The sequence below is a fragment of the Populus alba genome, chromosome 19 (assembly GCF_005239225.2).
Source record: "Populus alba chromosome 19, ASM523922v2, whole genome shotgun sequence".
NCBI lineage: Eukaryota > Viridiplantae > Streptophyta > Magnoliopsida > Malpighiales > Salicaceae > Populus > Populus alba.
Genome location: NC_133302.1, coordinates 10,924,042 through 10,947,734, shown reverse-complemented (window position 1 = coordinate 10,947,734; position 23,693 = coordinate 10,924,042). Strand labels below are relative to the sequence as shown.

At 31.4% G+C, this 23,693-nt stretch overlaps 1 protein-coding gene across 1 annotated transcript; it reads right to left on the bottom strand.

Moving 5' to 3' along the window:
* Positions 1 to 4,033: 4,033 nt before the first annotated feature.
* On the bottom strand, positions 4,034 to 5,790 carry LOC118027786 (benzyl alcohol O-benzoyltransferase). Its single transcript, XM_035031275.2, has 2 exons — positions 5,292 to 5,790; positions 4,034 to 5,150 (listed from the first exon to the last, which is right to left on the bottom strand). The coding sequence occupies exons 1-2, from the start codon at positions 5,736 to 5,738 to the stop codon at positions 4,215 to 4,217; spliced, it is 1,383 nt and encodes a 460-aa protein (XP_034887166.1). The 5' UTR covers positions 5,739 to 5,790; the 3' UTR covers positions 4,034 to 4,214.
* Between the last annotated feature and the right edge of the window lie 17,903 nt (positions 5,791 to 23,693).

The window sequence follows — 23,693 nt, the reverse complement described above, 5'->3', positions numbered from 1 at the left end:
AGATCTATTTACCCACAAGTACAACCTTTCAATGTAATAATGATTTTCCTACTTTCACTATGACATGTTTAGTAAATTTTTTAAAAAATAATTTTATTTAATGAATGTAATTTTAGGTTTTCAAACATCCTGAATGGAAATTGTAGGTTGATGCATTGTTTTCAAAGTTTAAGATCAGTATCAACATAGGTATTTTTTTTATTATGTGAATTTGGTTGGTTTATTTAAATTATTGAATTTTGTTTTTATAAATTTTTATTGTAAGGAAAAATTTGAATGGGAGAGAGCTCATGATAATATTGCAAGGAAGGTTTGGGAGAATCATGCTGCAACCAGGTAGGATCGAAATCAAGATAATTTTTTTATTCCAAATATTAAAATTTCATTTTTTATTTACTAACAAAAAATTTATTGGTAACATATAGGTTTCATGATTTTTGGTATAATGTGTAAAAGAAAGCAAAAAAAACATGTGAGAGAAAGCGAGCTGGAAGCCTAGAATGACATGGCGGTTTGGAAGGATTTCAGACTGTCATATATCTCAGAGGCTGTATTGGTGGACTATATTCAGCATGTGACGCCTATGTGTTTCACTCAACGATCATAGTTTGGTATAGAGAACCGACATAGGCATGTTCATGGTTCTGTTACCAAACATACCATCGGCTCTATTCTGTTTCTTTCGGATGCAAAGTGAATGGTAGGATTTTTTTTATTACTTCTATTTTTTATTTGTTATTTTTTTATATAAATATATTTAACTCACAACATTTTTATCTTGCAAGTTATGGTGCTTGGACGTGAGCCAAGCCAGATAGAACTTTTTGTTGAAACTTATGTTTAGAGTGATAACCACCAAAAAAAGATGTAGCAATTCATCGATAGCCGAGCTCAGCACTTTGTGGTATGTTGGTTTTCAACTATTTTTTTTATTAAGTTATAATTTCCTTCAATTTGATGAATTCATTTTTTCTTTTCAGGATATATATAAGAGCCATTTGAATGAGAGATACAAGGATGATCCTTCAACCCATTCAAATCTCAATCCAAATTAGGTATATTACAGAGAGTTGGAAAAAAATTACTACAAATGTCACTACTACTGTTAACTCTTCGATGGAATTACAGATGGTATGTCATCAGTGATATGTCATATTTACAAATAGATATACTGATGGAGAAATAAAAACACTGATGAAATTGCATATGATATTCTGTCAGTTATACAGTAAATTTTTTAGCATGCTTTTTTCATAAATCCATCAGTAAATTTACTATTGATGAACTCATCGACAAACCAAAAATTATCAATGAGAGTTTTGTCAACAAATTATTTTTGTCCCTGAGCCCGTCGATAAAATACTTACCGATGAACTTTGAGTGCAAATACCAATGGAAATTCTCATCAATAAAATTGTTAAATCTGCTAGTGAGGCGCCATAAATGGGTAATGGTTTCAAAGTTAATACAAAAATTTGATTTGGTCCTAGTACATTAGAAACTATAAATGATCGAAACCTCAATATTTTATTATTTTTATTTTGATATAAAAGTTTATTTTTATTATTTTTTTAACTCTTGGATTGAGAGAGGAGAGAGATCACCAAATTCTAGCATAGAGAAAAAAAAATATCGTTAATGTCAATTTAGGCCATCAAAATGATTTGCTTGAGAGAGGAGAAACAAATCTGAGCTCGAGAATATTTTTGGTTTTGGGTTAATTTTGTGTTTTTAAAGGCCATGGATTAGTTTATCATAACTCCTAGGGTGTTTTCTGTAGGTTTTAGATAAAGAAAAGGTTTAAAAATGAATTTTTGAGTCAAAGAACCTTCTAGCCAAATTTTTCAGCCAACATAGTGGTTGGATTTTTGGAAAAATTAGGCAAAATGAATTTAAGAGAAAAAAATATTTAATCTATTTGAGTCCATGACCCAGATCAAAGGTTTGACAAGTTCAGTCATAATATTAGCGATATTATTTTTTTTAAATTTTTCTTTTTTTATTGATACCTTTTTTTAAGATGTCTTTTTTTTTAAATAATTTTTAAATTTATATTTCAATTAATATCACTCATTTGTGATAGTTTTAAAATCTTCTTATTTAATATTTTGTAGATATAGATTTTTTTAAAAAATTTTGTTTAATTTTTGAATTGATTTGTTTGATTGATATATATATATATATATATATATATATATATATATATATATATATATAGTTGAACTTTATTTTTTAAAATAAAAAGAAGAAAAAAAATTTATATAATTTTTCCAATATGTGTAGCCTTACATAATATTTTTTTTTCTTTTATTTTATTTGAATAATTTAGTGTGTGTGTCTATTTATATTATTATTTGATTGGATAAAATCTTATGTGATTAACAAGATTTAACAAATACAACTAGGTAAATGTCTCATCTTGCAAGATTAAATATTTTCATCAACATTTGTCTCTCTATTGTTTTAGCTTTATTTTTAGTTAGCGTTAATGATTTTTTTAATTTATTAGCACACATAGTTCTCGATTTTTTTTATTACATGTATGCATAAACTTTTTTATTTGTATTTGAAAAATATTTTTAGCTACAAAAATGCATCGAAAAAAATAGTATATACAATTTTTTTAATAGAAAATAAAAATATATGAATCGCAATAGAACACCGGTCACATAACTAGTTGTTAACTAATTATATTGAAAAGTATTTTTTAAAAAAAAAATTAGAGGGACTAATTACTTAATAGCTAAAAGAGATGAAGGACTAAAATGAACTTTTCAAACAAATTTCAAAATCGCCTTCTATTTTGCTTGTCTTTTCACTTTAGTGCTTTATTTTTCAACTTAACTCTCCCTTCCAAAAAGAAATATGCAACTATGTGATAATTTAAGCTCAATTATGTAAAATAAAAGTTTGATGATTATATTGATTTTTTAAAAAAAAAAAAAAACTTATTGTTGAAATCTATAGTGACAATGAGTTTGTGTGAATAATAATGAATAGAAAAATCACCTTTTTTTTTAGTTTATACTACAATGTTTCTTTTAATCGAGAAACAAAAAGATTTGTCAATGTCAAATAAAATAAATTAATAAAATATATCAGTTGATAAATTAAAAAAATATTAATTATAATTAAATATAAAAGTAAAAAGTTAATTTCTCTAGTAAAAAAATTTAACCCATATGCAAATATTTAATTCTAATTGTCATTTTTATTTTTTTATTTATTTTATCTTAAAGCTGGTTATCAAGAATAAATAATTTTTTCATAAATACATCATGTAAATATAATTTATTTTTAAAAAAATATAACATGAAAAATATAAAGATAAATTACAATAATACTTTTGAAGCATTATACAATTCACAAAGCAATAAAAAAGATTAATTACTCTTTAAGAAAAAGATAAACTAAATATTTTTCTTAAAAAAAACTGAAGAGAAGGTATCAACTAAAAGTTAAACATAAAAAGTACAAAGTAAAAATAATAAAAATAAATGAGAAAGAGGGTATTAGTCAGTTTATATAAAATAAAATAAAATCAATCAATATTTATATGTATATGAAGCCAAGCGTTGATAGGCCTGGCAGCTCAAACCTATGAATGGTAAAGATCCAAAAGTTCATGCGCACCCGATTGTTGAAAAATATTCGAGTGCACAAAATCATGGAAAGATCATAAAGGACTGAAAAGAATCTCAGTGGTCAAAGTGAACAATAATAGAAATTCAAGGGGACCTACAAAACGATCTCTTTTAGAAGATTGTTGCTCCTTTTTCTATTAATACAATCGAAATCTCATAAAATTAGATGAAGAAAGGAAGAAATAATCAACAAAATATAAAAAAGATATGTTTTTGTATCATTCCCCTTCGCTTTTAAATTTGTTTTTGTTCAGTTCTTATTAATTTGATCAAACAGTAAGGTTGCATCTAAATCATCATCATGCATGTTAATTATCTCAGAATGGTATAAACAAGTAATATATATATATATATATATATAATGATTCATAGTCGAAGCACTTGCTAAATTGACAGAAATCTTTTGAAGAGAATTTCAAACAAACACATAAACATGTTCATCACCACCATTTTAACCTTATTTTTTCTGGCCTTTTCATCAGCACTCTCACTCGCACCATTTTAACCTTATTACACATGTAGCGAAGACTGACATTTTAGCTTCTGGAAAGAAAGGGTAAGCAAATCAACTTATAGGGAAGATACAATAAATTTGGACTTAGTTTGCGCGCTAACTGGCTGGTCGACCTTCAACATGCCGTCAAGCTCCTTGACAAATCTTTCCATGGCAGGAGCCGGCAAGCAAAATGGGACCACAACCCCATTTTCTCCGTTCTTGTTTGTAAATGGGATATAAAAACTTGCAACTCCAGGGATGGCGCCAACCCCACCCTTGGCAGCGCCACCGTATATAGCATTACCCCATCCAAAATCTACCTCTTCGAATCCTGCACGTCTCAGGTCCGATACCAGGTATGCCCTTACCACTGTAAAGTGAGGCCTCCCCTTCATCACCATCAAAGATGATACTGATCGCATGTATTCCTCAGTCACGTCAGCCTTGGCCTTTCTCACCAATTCTAAGGCGTATCCAAATGGATTTTTTGAGAGTTCTCCTGCAGTTGCCACTGCTACCGGAAAAGCAAAGCCATTACCATAGTATCCTCTTGGCAATGGAGGGTTAAATTTATCACGAGCATTGACAATGCATATTATGCGCATCTCCTCCGTGGGATCTGGTTGGAGGGCAATGGTCCGACATTTCCAAAGACATGCTGTTAGAATTTCGAAAGAAGAACAATGGCTAAGGTGAGGCGGGACAAATTTTCGAAGAGCAGACATTTCTGAAGGGCCAAAGAAGAAGGAACGATGAGCCATATCATCAAGTGGAATAATGGTACCCTTGGTGTCAGCTACCTCCTCGTACTCACGGTGTGTGCATGTAACTCGTGGAGGGTTACTAGCATTGAGAACTTGTCTTTCCCACACAGCTGGGACGGAGGGCGCATTGGCTCCCCGTGCCATCTCACCCACTGCTGCCATGAATTGGACTAGGCCTGCGGCATCACTCATGGTATGGTTCAGGCGGAGGGCAAACAGAAAACCACCACACTTGAGGCGCGTCACCTGCCAAATATTTGTACATTAATATATATGTTAGACACCAGTTATACATCCACCTATGCGTTTCGCATTGTAGATGCTTTTAGCGTGATCACAAATTGTGCATATGAAGGTGTGGAAACTCATAGCAAGGAAATCAATAACCTGAATAAGCAACAAAGGGCAGTTCAACACCCCGCCAGACCCAGGGACATCAAAGAGGAGCTCCTCCAAGCAGGGGAAAGGTGGTTGAAGCGCATCGCCGAATTGCTCAAGTGTAACATCAGCATCAGCTTCTATGAACAAGATACCCTCACCGGTACATTCCACCATGAGCTTGCGGTCAGGCCCTTCCCTGAGTCTACCAGCAAACGGGTAGTAGAACACTAATGTTTTGGCAAGTGCCTCTCTAATAATTTTGACGGGATCTTTCCCTTGCATAGAGGGATTGTTGCGATAAAATTGCATAACTGGAATGTGGAATCGAAGACCTTCTTGATCATCGATGTCAGATAATAGCTTGAACTCATGAGGGGTGGGCTTGGAAGGCTTGATAAGCTCTGGTTCACGTCTGTGAACTTTGAACACCAGAGAGGTGGGTGATGATGCCATTATTGTAGAACAGAAGAGAAGAGAATGGAATGAGAAATGATGGGAACTAACAAGGGAATATATAAGGAAGACAGAAAGCAAATGGGACAGGTACTTGGTTGTTGTAGTGTGGATATATTTGCTGTCTATTCTATCATTTATGTAAGAATCTAGCTTAAGTACTGCTTTCACTTCATAAATGACTCGGAATTTACTTGAAGAATCTTACTAGTAATGCCTTGCTAGGGCCAATCAGATCAAAGTTAGTTAGGTTCCAAGCGTAGTATCATTTACTTTTTAGTGGATTGTCCATGCGATTTTATCTTATAATAGAAAGTGGACCGTCCTCTCTTATTACATAGTTATAATGAATACTGTAATTGCTAAAATGTCAACTTAAGAAGCATGTTTGGCAAAAGCTGATTCACAACAACTTTTTTTTTTTTTTTTATGAAGTATAAGTTAGAATCATAGAATCAAAAGCTTTTGTTAACAATTTTTTTTAATTTAAAAGTTAAAATCTAAGGTAAAATAATTTGCAGAATTTACAATTACCAATTCTATCTTATAATTCTTATTTATTAATATCTAGTCATATTATCCAAGTTGATAATGGGAAAAGACGAGGGAAAACTAGAAAAATCATATCGAGCGGACTCCATCTTTATGATATCTGTTCTTTCACCAAGATGACGGGCCCTTCATGGATCTGTACTTGCCGATCAAAGCTGCTACCGGTGGTAACTAACAGTCGCAGTACTCATCCAAATTGGATTCTTTTGCCGGCCCTTCACGGATTGTGGACGGTTCGTGTTCGCATTAATTTAAAATAAATATATTCTCAGAGCCAGTTTACTGTGGGGAGGGTTCTTCGAGATCACCACCTACTTTCTTGACTTCCGAAACCAATTTCCTGGGAAGTTTCCGGTCAACTCCAAATATTGACGGAAAAAGAGGACAAAGTATCTTTCCAAGCAGCCTGCAACACGACGGTTGGTGAAGATTTCACTGAGAAAAAGAGTACATGGTCCACGCACTAATGGAAAAAGATGACGAAGAAATTGTGGCTCTTGTTTCTCTTCGTCTCTTTATTTATTTATTTATTTTCCTTCTCGATAATTACATGGAAATTTCCACCAAGAAACTTTAGCAGCTTCTAAAGACCACTACATGGACCCCGCCAGTTTGTTTGAATCTTAACAACCATTGTGATGTGACCGTTTTGTAATTTTCTTGCATCTCATTAATTTCTTGAATATTATTATATTAATTAAGGGGTTAGAAAAGGAGAAGGTGTATATATATATATCCGCAAGTTACAAACTAGTCAGGTCCCATTTTATACATGGTATATATTAATAATTTTCAGACCATTGCCTCATATAACTCGGTACCAGATACAATTTGGAAAAACATTAAATTTAAATTTTGGTATCTTTTACTATTTGTGCAATGGATTTTGGAGGATTTTTTTTGTTTGTTAATTATGTTATGAAGTGTGTGGCTATAAATGCCAAATGATATTTTAATAGAGGAAGGCTTAAAAATTAACTCTACTCACAAACTTCTTCTTCCCTGTTATATTTCTTTTCCTTAAAATTTGTTCCTTAAAATTAATTATATCAGTGGTATTAAAGCTAGGTTATTCTTGGTTTTCTTGGTTTCGACCATAGATATTTCTGGCAAATCAAACGCGAAGTTTCGCAATGAAATCAATGAAACCCTAGTTTGAAACGAGTCGAGCTTTGATTAGGTTAATGCTACCTTACAAGTGATATTGATAGACCTTCAAGCTTTTCGTACTACCCATAACCTCAACACTAACTCTCCTGAAATTAACCCCTTTGCTAATGAAGAGTCTTCACACTAACAACCAACTCACCCTCACCCTATTAATAACCATCAACACCACAATCTCAAGTTATTCTTTCCAAAATTTAATGGAGAAGATCCAACTTGATGGATTTACAAGGCAGAACAATATTTTGAATTTCAAAATATTGTGCCAAACCAACAGGTTCAACTAGCCTCTTTCCATCTAGAGGGCATTGCTTACAGTGGCATAGGTGGTTGACCAAGTTCCGTGGACCACTAACATGAGATAAGTTTACCAAGGATATACAACAATGATTCAGTCTAACAGACTATGAGGACCCATCAGAAGCCTTGACTAGTCTTAAACAAAACACAATAGTGGCAGCATATCAAGAGGCTTTTGAGAGACTCTCACATCAAGTTGATGGCTTGCCAGAATTTTTTTTAATTGGTTGTTTTATTACAGAACTTCAAGATGAGATTCGTTTGGATGTTAAAATCAAACAACCCCATACCTTGGCAGATGCCATTGGAGTGGCGAGATTGATTGGGGAAAGGAAATAGTAGCACAAGAGAGTCTTTCTCCCAATACGGTCGGTACCAACCTCAGTACCATCCTTAATGATAGTAAAGGCATCAACCAACCCCACGGCTGGAGTGTTGGGGCTACCACAAGGTCAAAGAATAAATACTAATTCCAACACCCCACCAGCATCTTTTCGCAGAATTACTAATCAAGAGGCACGAGAGCGAAGAGAGAAGGGCTTATGCTACTATTGCGATGAAAAGTTTATTCCAGGACACTGTTACTAACGGCCACAATTGTTTATGATTTGGGATTCTCCTATAATATGTAGTGAGGACACTAAAAATGGCCAACTCAAATCAGTGGAGAATGAAGTTATACTTGAGATTTCTTTCCACACCATAAGAGGAACCGACTATCCATAAACTGTGTGTGTCATAGGCCAGTTGAAGAACAAGAAGGTAATGTTGCTAATAGATGGTGGCAGCACTCATTATTTTATTAATGAAGTTATTGTTTCTAAGTTTGAGTTGTTAGTAAACCAGGAAAAGAAATTTCAAGTTATGGTGGCTAACCGAGAGAAGATAGACTGTGTTGGACAATGTTGGGCACTCACAATCAATATAGAAGGATATCCAATCACCGTTGATTTCCACATCTTACCTGTTACAGCATGCCAATTAGTGTTAGGAGTGTTGTAACAGTTTCAACTTGTAGACTCAATATATATATATATATATATATATATATATATATATATATATATATATATATATATATATATATATTCTCTTGAAATTTCGGCAGAGTTTTCTTTGTATTTTTTAGATACCAAGTTATCGACTCAATCATTTCTCAACTTGTAACAACAATCACAATATTCTTCCCATCATTTGGACAACAAAAACTCAAACATATTTCAATATCTTAATTCTATTCTTTATAGGACACTATAATAAAACTAATAAATGCTTAACATGCATTGTCTCCTTCTTCTTTTTTTTGTAAGTGTTTGTGCTCAAATATACATACAACCAACCATAATTCAATTTAATAATAATAACATTATAAATTACATCATACACAAGATAATAAGTTAAACATTACAATTTTAGATATAGAAATATATTACAACAAAATATTAGTTTTTTTTTCCAATTACATTAATTACATAACAAAATTATTTATCCAAGCATTTACTTTCCAGATCGAGGGTGCGATGTACCTAATCGCAATAAACATGAGTAAAACAATTGTACATTTCAATAAGTAATTGATTAAGGATGAATTATTCCTATACATGAAAGTGACTTTAATATCATAGAATTAATTGTCTTATTTTCTTTTTTGAAATTTCTAATTTCATAAACTCTCTTCTAGACATAAGGATAAATCTATTAAAATAAAAATATCAAAAGTGTCTCCCACAAACCAGCATATTTAACTTCAAAGTTTTACATCGAGTGATTATCCCATAAATTTGTAAATTAATTTTCTTAACATGGCCATTCAACCAGGCATAAATTCCAGAAATCAGGAAATGATCTTCAAGGCTTGCCCATTCATTAGTACATTATTTCTAGTAACTGCCCATTCACTAGGGTATTATTTCGAGTAACCAGGAAATAATTTTTCAAGGTTTGCCCATTCACCAGGATATTATTTCCATTAACCAGCACTAGAGTTTACAATCTATAAAATCCTTCTATAATAAAAAATAAAATAAAATAAAAACTAATTAATTACTCCAAGGTGTCGAACACCTACCCCGTGTCTGTGTGCGTGAAGAGGTCCCTTGTTGTTGATTAGGTCCTACAGCCTCCCCTGTACCAACAAAATTTACTTTGTTATTATTCATTCATTTGAACCGGTAAAATTCTAATACCCATTACATATTATTTGATTAAATCCAACACCCTTAATTAAGTTTAATTGACTTTTAATTCAAGGAGGATAAAACCCCTCTTTTTGAATCATTTACTTATTTTATAACAAAATTCCCTATTCAATTTAACCCATGAACATCAATTGTCTTCAATTTAGTAAAACTCCTCAATAATATCATTTAAACTTCATTCTCTAATTTTTCTTCTCCATTTGGCCAAAAACAACCTAGGGAAGGTAGTGAAGATTTTTATTTTCTCTTTGAAAAATTCTTACTCTATTCATATAATAACACTTATAAACTTTCATCTTCCCATAATTTCCAAGCAATTGTATTTAACCTCAAATCCCCTAAATTATTCCTCTTTTGGATAAATATTCAATTAAAATGGGGAAAATTAATTTTTGTTTCTTTTATTTAAAATTAAACACTTACCCAATCATAATTCATGCTTTCTAACATAGTTCAAACATAATTTGCATTATTTCTATAAATTATAACATAAATCCACAACTTCACATAATCATAATTTTGCATAATCCTTCATCAAACATAAAATTAAAGGAATTAATCATTTGGAGCATGTTATTTACCTTACTTTGATAAGGATTTAAGGAAAGAATGCAAGAAAATCAAGTTTTCTTCTTCTCTCTCTTCAAACCCTAGCTTGAAATCCTTCCTCCAATGCACTCACCACATTAAAATCAACGTTTAATTAAGCTAATCACTATAATTACTCACTTTAATTAGTGCAATCAATAAGAATTTAAGTAGAAAAATCACATAATTCTTCCCCCTCTCTTTGTTTCAAGCTCACAGCTAAAGAGAAAAAAAAATGAAGTATTTATAATCTAACTTTTACCTATTTACACATTGGCCCCCATTTCTTCTCATTTCTATTTTTTGTCACTCAACTCTTCTTTTTACTTAATTCACACCATAGCATCTTATATTTTATTCTATTGTATCCAATTTCAATACCTAAAATCCTTTTATTTAATCTATTCAGTATTTTATTTATTTTACTCAGATTATAATTTAGTGGGTTTTCACAAGTGTAATGGCTGGAAACTCTTGGTCCTATAGAGATGGATTATAAACAGTTAACCATGTCTTTCAAAGAAGAAGGCGTCTTTCATACTTTTTATAAAATTAGACTAATGAGCATCACAATCTTGTCTGATAAGGAGCTCTATGGATTACAAGGCATTGGATTGTTCTTCAAATAATACCAATTGAAAGCAATACCTAGTCACCTTCTTACTCGCTTGAAATAAGCTCACTCTTGGCTAAATATTCTTTAGTATTTGCAGCCCCTACTGGTTTACCACCTTAACAAACACATGACCACCAGATTCCACTACAGTCACAAACTGGACCAATAAGTGTCAGGCCTTAAGATATCTATATTATCAAAAAATCAAGATTTAAAGAATGGTGCAAGAGTTGTTGTAGACTAGATTGATAAGGCCAAGCAATAGTCCATTCTTTTTCCCTAGAGCCTGGAGATTTTGTGTAGATTATCGTGCTTTGAATGATATCACAATCAAAGATAAGTATCATATTCTTGTGATTGATGAATTATTAGATGAGCTCCATGGATAAAAAATTTACTCCAAATTGGATTTGTGGTCGGGTTACCATTAAATAAGAGTACGAGAGGAAAACATTCCTAAAATAGCTTTTCACACTCACGAAAGTCATTACAAGTTTGTAGTGATGTCATTTGGCCTCACCAATACGCTAGCAACATTTCAAAGCCTCATGAACGAGCTCTTCTGTCCTCATCTTCGAAAGTTTATCTTGGTGTTTTTTTATGATATCCTTGCGCATTCAAAATCATGGAAAGACCACCTTATATATTTGCAAATTGTACTACACATCTTGTCCACTAACTCTTTATTTGCAAAAGAAGAAAAATGTCATTTCAACATTTTACAAGTGGATTGCTTAGGGCATCAAATCTTTGAACAAGATGTATCAGTTGATCCAATAAAAATACAAATTATGTTGGATTGACCAAAACCAAAAATAGTAAAAGGAATGCATGGCTTCCTCAGTTTAGTTGGATATTATCGGAATTTTATCTGTCATTTTGAAGGTATAACAGCCCCTCTAACACAACTTTTGAACAAAGATGGCTTTTATTGGACAAAGGCAGTAGAAAGGGCCTTCAAACAACTCAAAGAAAGGTGCAATTCCAGGCTTCTCCCAACACTTTGTGGTGGAATGTGATGCAAGTGGAATCGATCTTGGTGCAATTCTTACCTAGAATAATCAACCAATGGCATATTTCAATGAAGTATTAAAAGGGTCAGCATTGGCATTGTCCACCTACAAGAAAGAGATGTTGGCCATTGTCAAAGCTATTAAGAAATGGCTTCCCTACTTGCTGGGTAGATCATTTACTGTTCGCACAGACCAAAAGAGTCTTAAGTATTTGTTGGAACAACGAATTATTACTCCTGCATAGATATAATAGGGGCCAAAGTTGTTTGGTTACGATTACAAAATTAAATATATTAAGGTGCAGATTCCTTATCCCGTGTAGTTGAATTTTAGTTCTTATTCATTTCATTACCCTTGATAGATTGGTGGTCCTTGCTTCAAAAGAAGGTCCACAAGTATCCTTTTTATGAAAATATACTACAAAAACAGGTCTTCCACTCAATCAATCACCGCACCTATGAGATGGTGTGTGGTTTAAGAAAGGCAAGGTTTACTTGAATCCTGTTTCACTCTTCATTCCAAATAAGGCCTATAGTCATTCCTCTCTGATTGGTGGCTATTTTGGATATCATAAAACTCTTTCCCGTATTAAGCAGAGTTTTCTCTAGTTTAGAATGTGTGGGATGGTCAAGGAGTACTTAAAAAAATGTGATGTTTGCCAAAGATTAAAAAATGACTGCATGAAATCAACAGGCTTACTTTAACCTTTACCAATTTATACAAAAATATGGACTATTATTTCGATGGATTTTATTGAAGGCCTGCCATCTTCCAATGGGTATTTTGTTATCATGGTTGTTGTTGATCATTTGACAAAGTATGCTCATTTCGCTGCATTAAAACACCTTTTTACTATTGCAATTATGGCTAAGGCTTTTGTCACCAACATGGTTCGTTGGCATAGAATTCTAACATCCATTGTTAGTGATCATGATAGGGTGTTTCTAAATTCTTTTTGGTAGGCCTTATTCCAATTACAAGGCATTTAACTATGCATGAGCTCAAACTATCATCCCCAGTCTGATGGCTAAATTAACTTTATGAACCGAACCTTGGAGCTACTTTGCTGGCAACCAGCACAGAAAGTGGTTTGAATGGATCCCATGGGCAAAATACAGTTACAACACCTCTACTCACTTCTCCACCAAAACGACCCCCTTTGAAGCTATTTATAGAACTCCACCCCCAACTTTGTTGATGTATGTTCCAGGTACTTCTTGCATCCAAGTAATGGATAAGTGCTTACGTGATCGCAATGCCATTTTAAAGGAATTATGACATAATCTCCTATTGGCTCAAAATTGCATGAAGTGTCAGGCAGATCAACACCGACGTGACATCTCATTCAATATGGGGGGTTATGTGTATTTAAAATTATAGCCTTACAGACAGTCTTCTATGGCATTCTGCGCATCTCAAAAACTATCTCTATGTTTTTTTTGTCCTTATTAGTTATTGGAAGAGTCGGTCTAGTGGCTTATAAATTATTGTTGCTCCTAAGTTCCCAAATTCATAATATGTTTCATGTCAGTTTGTTGTGGCGGCATCATGAGCTAGTTACTCCATCCTCAACCCAGCTCCTCCTGGTTTCAAATACCTCTACTTTCATTCTAGAGCCTAAAGCTATCTTAGATCGCCGTGTTGTTCAGAATGGAAATTATCGGCCTAAATATAAAATTCTATTCAAGTGGAAAGGAGCTCCTGTAGAAGATGCGACCTAAGAGAATAAGTGGTGTTTCACCAAGTCTTATCCTTCTTTCATCCTTAAGGACAAGGATTCCTAAGTAGGCGAGAATGATATGCACAAAAACGTGGCTAGAAGATCATGCCTAGGAGATATGTATAAGAACGTGGGATCATGCCACAAATTAAGCTACAGGAACATGTAGTGGTTGCATTACTGCAAGGTGGGCAGCAACGTGGTTTAGTAATTATTGGATCATGCCACAGATCACATAACTCTTGTTATTTTTTTGTTAATTCTATTATGTACTATATGCCAAAGGATATTTTAATAGAGGAAGGCTTAGAAATTAACTCCAATCACACACTTTTTCTTTGCTATATTTCTTCTTTCTTAAAATTAATTTTATTAGTATGTTGCGATTCTTGTATGTGTTATTGTATTATAACCTATGTGTTGTTACATGGTCATCCTAGGTATTTATATACTTTAGATTAGATGAAATTGCCTAGAGTGGAGTGGTAAATATATTATGCAAGAGTAATAATGGAAAATAACTACATATACTGCATGGGCAACCTGTAAAACAAGTTGTTTATATAGGCATTGCATTATCAATTCATGAGATAAAGTAAGTGCCGAAAATTTCTAATATAAGGTAAGCGTCATGATAACATTAGTGTTGTGCATGTACTAGTAATCTGCAATGGTGAGATGGGTAGGTGATTAATTAGTACTTAAAAATGCATTTTTATCAAAGTTTTATATCATCATTTTGCACTTGAAATATCAATAACTCCTTAGCTAGAGCATGTTTTATAATAACATATCTAATAATATAAGATACCTTTAATTTATGGTAAATGTTCATCTTAAATACATGCATATCACATAAATCAATGGATTGATTGATGAGTTTAACTACTGAAATTGAGAAGACAAAAAGAAGGCTAAGCTTAGAAAAGAGATGTTGATTCAGTCCAAACTGAAATACTGTTCAGTCATTGGGACATAACTGGTTAATCTAGATTCGTGTTATGTAACACTTGGTATAACAAATGCTTGGCGCTTCCATAGCCCAACCGTATGGTATAACCTACACATGTGCTATGAAAGGAATTTGATTTGTTGTTAACATAAGTTAATATCATGAATTCCTAACAATATTTAAAATTTTGGTGTTACTTAAATAAGATAATTAATATGATCATAACAATTTATAATGAGTTATTAATGACAAATCATCAAATTGGAACGTCCTTGGTGTGTGGTTTCCAGTTGAGTAAAAGAGTTTATACTATACTTGTTTGAAATATCATTAGTGGATTCTCTAACCTTGACATTTTTTTTTTTTATCATTGTTGAATCCTCATATCAATAACACATCTCAAAGCTCTCTTCAACTCTTTTTCTGTTATTATCTATTTTTTTATTTGTAGTTTATACAAGTAACCTCCCTGTGGTTCGACCCCGATCTTGTCAGGTTATTTATTACTTCGACGCTCCTACACATGGGAGAAGACATCAATCTTTTGGTCGTGTCAGTGATCGCACTATAAATTCCTAGGTTGCACTTTCAATTTATCTTCCCATTTTCTAGCTACAAAGAAATGGGTAGCACCAGGATCAATCAATGTATATACATGTTGAGATTCTAATAGTAAAGTATCGGCAACAACATCAATGGTAGCTCGCATATCTTCCTCGGTAATATGAAAAACTCTCCCTCAAGCCTCTCCTCTTTGTACTTAAGGTCGGCCTTGAACAACACTATTCCCAGACTGTGCAGGTCTACCTTGCCTGTCCATGGTCACAGACTACAGCTGACTCTGTACTGAAAAACCTTGTCTCTGTGCTTGCCCCATAGCCCTCTAAGGACACTCTTTCCTACGATGCTCAGGCTCTCCACAATGATAACATGCAGCATCTAGATAGGGAAAATCCCTCGATCTATGTTCTTTTCTGCATATATAACATCTGTCAGATGTAGCCGAACAATCTCCAGGATGTCTACGCTCGCATCTCACACACAAGAGATAAGTAGTCATCTTGAAGCCCTCTACGACTCCTCCTAGTAAACTAGTTTGTGGGCGTGACCGCCCTCCCTGTGAGCTCTGCACAGGTATACTCGATGTACCCCTTGATCCAAGACTTCCTCCTTTCTTTCAGAACTAACCAAAATGTCCTTCTTTTCCTTTTTTTTTTTTTTGGAAAAAAAGGTTTTCCTATAAATGATGAAGGCTCTTTACACTTTTCTCTCCTTATAGTACCCTGTTCATCACCTTCCTGCTACCCTGCAGCTACCACAATCTCTAGAGACTGAGTAGCCACTATAAAATCTTTTATTGTTGAAGACTGTAAAGTAGCCAATCCCATCCTCAGCTCCTGTCAGAGTCAATCTCGAAGTCTCTCGATCTAATGTTGTTTAGTCAGCAAATAAACAAAAGCAAACATAAAGAGGTCCTGAAACTGCCTCTCATATTCCAATATTGTCATATCTCCCTATGTAAGAGCCAAAACCTCATATTCCTTGATCTTTCGATGCTGACGAGAATAACACTGGTTCTTAAACTCTATCCTGAAATCCCTCCATCTAAGCGTCTCAACAGTCTATCTCTTTTTAACAATATCCCATTATGTCTGAGCTTTGTTTAATAATAGCCGAGTAGCACAATCCACTCAAAGCTCTGCTAATACTGCTATTTGATCCATGGACCTTTCTATTTTTCATAACCATCACCCAATTATCTCAGCATCCTCCTCTCCATAAATGTTTCACAACCTAATTCCCTCAAATTATTTACCCATCAAATTAAAATGATCACAATATCCCTAGGGGTAGTACTCAATGGTCCCAACATCTTTGTCATCACTACACGAATCAACTATGCAAAACAAGTTGGATTTAGATATGGTGGAGGCCGAGTCCCCTGCCCATCTCCATCAAATATCCTCCGGTCATCTCGAAGTCCTAATGACTCTCCTTGTCCAAATTGCACCGACAAAGCTGGTACAAAAGATGTTATATCTACTAAAGGATCTCCCTCTAATCCTCTATCTCCTGTCTCAACTAAACACTCATCCCTCATTGGTGACGATTCAGCCTTGGCTTCTTACCGTGTGACTTTGATACCAAAATGTAACAGCCTCAAATTATAATGTCATGAAATATTAAACATTTCTTTACTAATGTCAAGTATTGAATAATATGTCTAAGATTATGAGATTTAAAAAAAAAAAATTTGGTAGAGTTTCCTTTGTTTTTTTTCTGTTGCCAAGTTATTGACTAGTCTTCATTCAATCACAATACTCAAATCTTCCACTTCAATCCAACCATCCTGGTTCATATCCCATCTCATCATACAATATTTCACATAACCATACTTCATTGTGCTTTCTCAACCTTACATCATCAACAAATAAAACATTAACTACAAACAAATATAAACTCAAAGGGTTCATATTAAACTAATTATTACATTAACATGCATCCATCTTTTAAACATGCATGATTATAATTACTAAGTATTCTTTTCGAATAGTTCACTAATATCAGTTCCTTACTCATACTTTCTAAATGTATAAATACCAAAAGCAAGTATTTTTAGGATACATTATTAAAATCTACATAGAATACAAATTACATATAAAGCAAAAGATATTACATCCCACAAAATAAACAGATTTAAACACAAAACCCATATTTAACCCTCTGCATCACCTCGTTAAAAACCTATATACATAACATTAATAAGAAATAAAAAAGATAACACATTAAAAATAATAAAGCTATTATGTTCACAATTCTTCAAAGGATATAGTATCATGTTATAGTGATTTCATAAACTATCTCTGGAATGTTTGATTGGTTAATTATTAGCTACAGTTAATGGTATCTTAAGTGGATAACTGGGATTGATAAATGATTAGCTTCAGCTAATGGCATCTTAAGTGGATGATCGGGATGAACAAATGATTAGCTTCGACTAATGACAACCTAAGTGGATGACCAAGATTGATAAATGATTAGCTATGACTATTGGCATCCTAAATGGATGACCGAGAATAATAAATGATTAGCTTCGACTAATGGTATCCTAAATGGATGACCGGGATGAACAAATGATTAGCTTCGGCTAGTGGCATCTAAAGTGGATGTCCGAGAATGATAAATGAATAGCTTCAGCTAATGGCATCCTAAATTGTTGATCGGGATGAACAAAAAAAGTAGCTTCACCTAATGGCAACCTAAGTGGATGACCGGGATGATAAAGGATTAGCTTTGGCTAATGACATCCTAAGTGGATAACTGTGATGGATAAATGATTAGCTTCAGCTAATGACATCGTAAATGGATGACTAGGATGGATAAACGATTATCTTTGGCTAATGGCATTCTAAGAGGATGACCGAGATGTTAGTTTCAAGAATTGATACGTTCATGTGCACTATGTTCTGTATATACCAAGTATATAAAAGAAATACGATTGTTATGCTTTAAATATAGAATAACATTAGTTTGGTTAACAGTATTCGAGATGGATGATCGGGTTTGAGTATTGTAATTAGCCTTAATAGTTGATGAATTATTAAGGGTGGCATTTACATAAGTAAGGAGAAATGAAAGAATTATGCTCTTTTGGTACATGAATGAAATGTAACGTTAATATTGTTTTACTATGTTTTCTTAAATTGCCTATAATGCTTGCAATTATCTTATGCTGTAACAGGGACATCATACCAACATGGAGCTTAAGGAAATCCGTTTCGTGGCTTATATATTTTGAAAAGAATTTATATTCGTATGTTACAGGTGATATGAGTTTCAATTAGTTGTCTAACCCCTTTTGTAAAGACTTGTAATGAGAAATTGAAATGGGACACACATTTGTATGTGCAAACATGTAGATATGACATGCATGAATATACGTATGTGGTATTCTTCTTATGAGGATGTTATATTATGAAATTACATGAGGCCAGGATAATGAAAGTACTAGTTGTGTAACTTGTCGTTCAGCACTCTTGTATGAACTTGTGATGATAACGAGACTAGAACAAGAATGTGAATTTATAAGTATGTCAATATGATGTAATGTAAACCTATGAGTATGAAAATATAATATTATGGGCATGTGTATTGAGAATCAGTTTTATGTGAATGTTCATTTACGTTATCCTACATGGATTGTGCCTTCTTAATGAATAGAATGCAATTATAAATCTATAGAATGATATGGTGAAAACATCCAGAACCTGACGATTTATATAAAAAAAAATCTCCATCGATTTTGGCATTGAAAAAGCCAAGTCGTTACACTTCAAATCATTTATTGATTGTATAATGGCCTAAATTTCATGGTCCATGCAACAATTGTATGGCCTAGTGTCATAGCTCAATTACAACTTTTGACAGCCTTGGCATACCTTTAAACTCTTCATATCACAACCTTGAGTTTTAATTTAGATTAATTAAACTTTTACTTTCTAAAAACTTTGAGAACACTTTTCTATTATTAAAAACAAAAAATTAACATAATTATTTAACTATTAAATAAATCTAATTAGATCTAGATATTTATAGATTCAAAAGAAAAGAATCATAAAAAGGCTCTAATACCATTATAATGTATTGAGGGCATAAATGCAATGGAATTTAAAATTTTCAGCCCCTAAATAATAATCTATAAATTATCTAATGAGATGGAGAATACATTGTCCCTACGATGACAACAATCAAACAAGTAGAATATAAGGCTTTAGTTATAGCAAACATGTGGAATATTTTGTTTAGCTCCTCCAATATTAATCTATTAATTATTGGTGATTTTAATGCAATCTTATTTTAGAAGAAGTATAAAGGTGTGAGCGCATATAATGCTAATAAAATGACCGGATTTCAATACTCGTTGTTCCTTTAGGATATATGGATTTGAGTTATATTTTCCACGACGTTACCTAGAACAATAGGTGGGTTTCTTCTTTTAGAACCTTGATCCAACCTTAATTTTCTTTATAAATACCATTTTTATAGAGAAAGAAAGTGATTTTGCTTCCAAGAAGAATGAGAGGGAGGAAAGAAAGGACAAAGGTGGTGTTAGACTTGTAATATTTCACTTACAAAGGCATTTTGGATATTAAACCAATATAATAGCGAACATGTAATATTTTTAAACTTTCTTATTGACAGAGATCGGGTGTTCCTAACTTGATATGTAAAAGTGTGATAACTACATTAACAATAATATGTATAATGTTTTTTTTTTTTTCAAATATGGAAGGGAAAGTGCAATAATCAATAAACTTTATGATATTTGATGTAATTTTGAAAATGTAAATGGTACAAAATGAGTTATTACACATGTGATCATACATAACAAATCAACATGATCTCTTCACGTCCTATGTTAAGCCTATTTAAACTACATGTTATTCATTAGCCAAATAATTATATTTAATTGGATGAGCATGGGGTATATGATATATGGAAAAAAAAAAGTACATTTCTATCTATATATGTGTGTATGTGTGACATCAAGATATAGATTATGGCTAAGGATGCATAAGGGAATTAGTATTCTTTAGACCTTTATTTGAAGGCTAAGTACGAAAGTTCATTGAAGAAAAAGTAGCTCTTTTTTTTTTTTTTTTTTCAAGTGCATTTGATAACATCAAATCTTATATTACTAGGTTACCAGAAAAATATGAGACATAACATTTTATTTATAGAAAAACTCCAATAACCCTATAAATGACAAAATATCACTTTGTCCCCTGAAATAATATCATATATATTATTTCATAATATTTTTAAAAATTTATGCAATCAATTGCCTAATTGATTTTTCAAGGTCTAGAATTATAATCTCATATATAAATTACATTACAGTCCTCAATTTCTAAAACAATTAATTTCCATATGATTAATTATCTCATTTTTATTTCTAACTAATAATTTCTTAACGTGTATGACGTATTAGGTTTCTAACATGTTAGCTCAAATTTAAATTATAATCCTAAATAAAATAAGAGTAAATAAATTAAATATTTCATTTATTATCAATTTAACAATCAAATTGATTTATATATGAAAATCAAAGGCACTACCAAGTAACGTGTCATGATCCCTCAAATATCAGGAAAGCCAAATGTAGTTTGACTTAACCTTTGAGTGATCAATTTCTCAATATAATTATAATCATTTCATCAATAATATTCCGATTTAGACATTTAAACATGGAGTGTGTCTACTTTGTCAAATCATATTTATTCTCAATACTATAGTCATTTATTATTTAAATAAAATTTGAAACTCTTTCCAAATCTCATTCCATCTTACATAATAATTTCATAACTAATACTATTCAAGAACATATATAATATTTTTTTTTCTAATTTACTTATGGTAATGAATCATCTCTTAATTACTTAAATAGCTTTATATAGTTAATGTTATATCCAAAACCTACTTCTTGTTGTTACCTTTAGTTAAGACAATGTATAGTTAATATCAAAGCATAATATTTTGTAAATAAGATAACTTAATAATCTCAAGTTTAAGGATAACTTATATAATTATTACGTAAATCTTTCTATACACATATGATCTCTCTATATAAAAATTTTATACATGTTAATTTAGTGGACTTGTCATCTAACAAGTACCTATATATTAGTTTTTAATATGCCTCACACCTTAACTTATAAAAATAACTACTTTCTTTTTAAAATGAAAGAACATAATATATACGAGTTTTAACAACTTTAATTACTATTTAGACTTAATAGAGCATCGATTATAAAACAATTAAAAATAATCCTTTGATGCAATAGAAATCTTATATTTATAACCACTTTATATTTTCATTTGCAAGATATTTTTGTTCTATGAACTTTATCTTTACTCTAGACTAGTAATCTTAAATGTATATTAAAGATAAATAAAGTCTTTATTAATAATAAATATATTTTCATGAATAAAGTCAGTGTCACGTGTAACTAATTAATTAGCTACATGGCATGTATACTAACAATTTGATGATTAGGTTTGTATTGATTATTGTTAGAGACCAGATAATTAGACAGTTTATGATTTACGATAACCTAACCTAAATATTTTATCAAATCTTAGAAAAAATAATGTATTTTCAAGTAATCTTCACTCAAACTTTAAACGATTCTAGATGGTTTAACAACATCCTTAGGACTCCTATAAATTTTTAAATTTATTATTTTCACTCCATTTATGAATTTTTAGAAACCAACACAAACTAAAGACATTTTAATCATCAATTTGACTACTAACACCCAAACAACACATTAAATTATTTGACCACAAATCAATATTTCCAAAATAAGTTATTCTAACAAACACAAATTCCTTATTTGGAGGAAAAAAAACATGATTTTATTTGTGAGAATAAGAATAAGAAAATTAATAGTTTAATTGAGATTTTTGATAACCATACTTGTGACGAAGATTATTTTTTTCTTACAGGTAGGTATTTGATTGGTCGTCTTTGCATATCACCATTGCTGAGTTGCAAGTTCTGGACTGCTAGAGGCTTCATTTGGATTATTCTCAATATGTTTTTTTTTTTTATTTGCATTGGGATTTTTTATTAACTAATATAAATCTTGACAGTAAAACAAAAGGATGGTTTCATGTGCTCTGATTTTTTATTTGGATTCTCGTGTGAAAGCACTATTAAAATGTTTTAAAGAAGGTTATCTTAATATAAATTTGTTTTTTACTAACCTTGTTTATTTTTATGTTTCAAAATTTTTTTTTTAAATAAATTGATTTTATTTTTGTATTTTAAATTAATATTTTTTGGTGTTTTTAGATTATTTTGATGTACTAATATCAAAAATAATTTTTAAAAAATAAAAAAATTATTATTTTGATATATTTTCAAATAAAAAACACTTTAAAAACTAACCGCAAAAATAATTATATTCCCAAACAATCCCGATTCAAATCAACTTAAGTTGAATGAAGTCTCTATCATATGAAATCTCATATGAAAGTATTATATTATTTTCAAAAACGTTTGTAAATATCCAAAATATGAATATGAATAAATCTGACGTGGGGAGTAATTGGATATAAATATAATTGAAACATTAATTGAAAGCATGCTCGCAGAAAAATAAACAAGTAAGAAATATAAACAAAAAGAAATAGAAATAGAAATAGAAATAGAAGTAGCAGTAATAATATAGTAATGGACTAGTTATGCTTCTACGCCAAGCAAACCAGTTTCAGAATTTCTTTTTATTTAGTTCTCTTACAATTTAAAAAGATATTTGGATGTAGCACAACGATCTAAATTTTGGATGAAGAAAATATATTTTGTTGGATAAATTATTCTTTTTTTATACATGTATAATTTTTTGTTTGAATAAAACCTTTTTTATTAACAATATTTTTAAAATATAAAACAACGACAATTAAAATAAAGGTTCATAAAAATTTGATTAAGTAGGAAAAATTTATATCTTCCATTTAAATTCTATTGCCTTATTAATATATTTTTTTTAATTAAAAACATTGTTTTTAAATAAAATTTTAATGCGATCTCAAAAGTAACAAAAAATTTTACTGACTCCATATTTTGTATGTTATTGATGGACAAAAAAATTAATTAATGTGATATAATCATGGAAAGAATTTATTAAAAATAACATGAACGGAATTTTATCTTCATTATTAATGAAAATATTTTAACTATTTTTCTTTGCATATCATATATATATATATATATATAAAATAATAATAATCTAAAAGCTAATTTAAAAAATTGAATAACTTATTCCTAGTAAGTTTTAATGAAA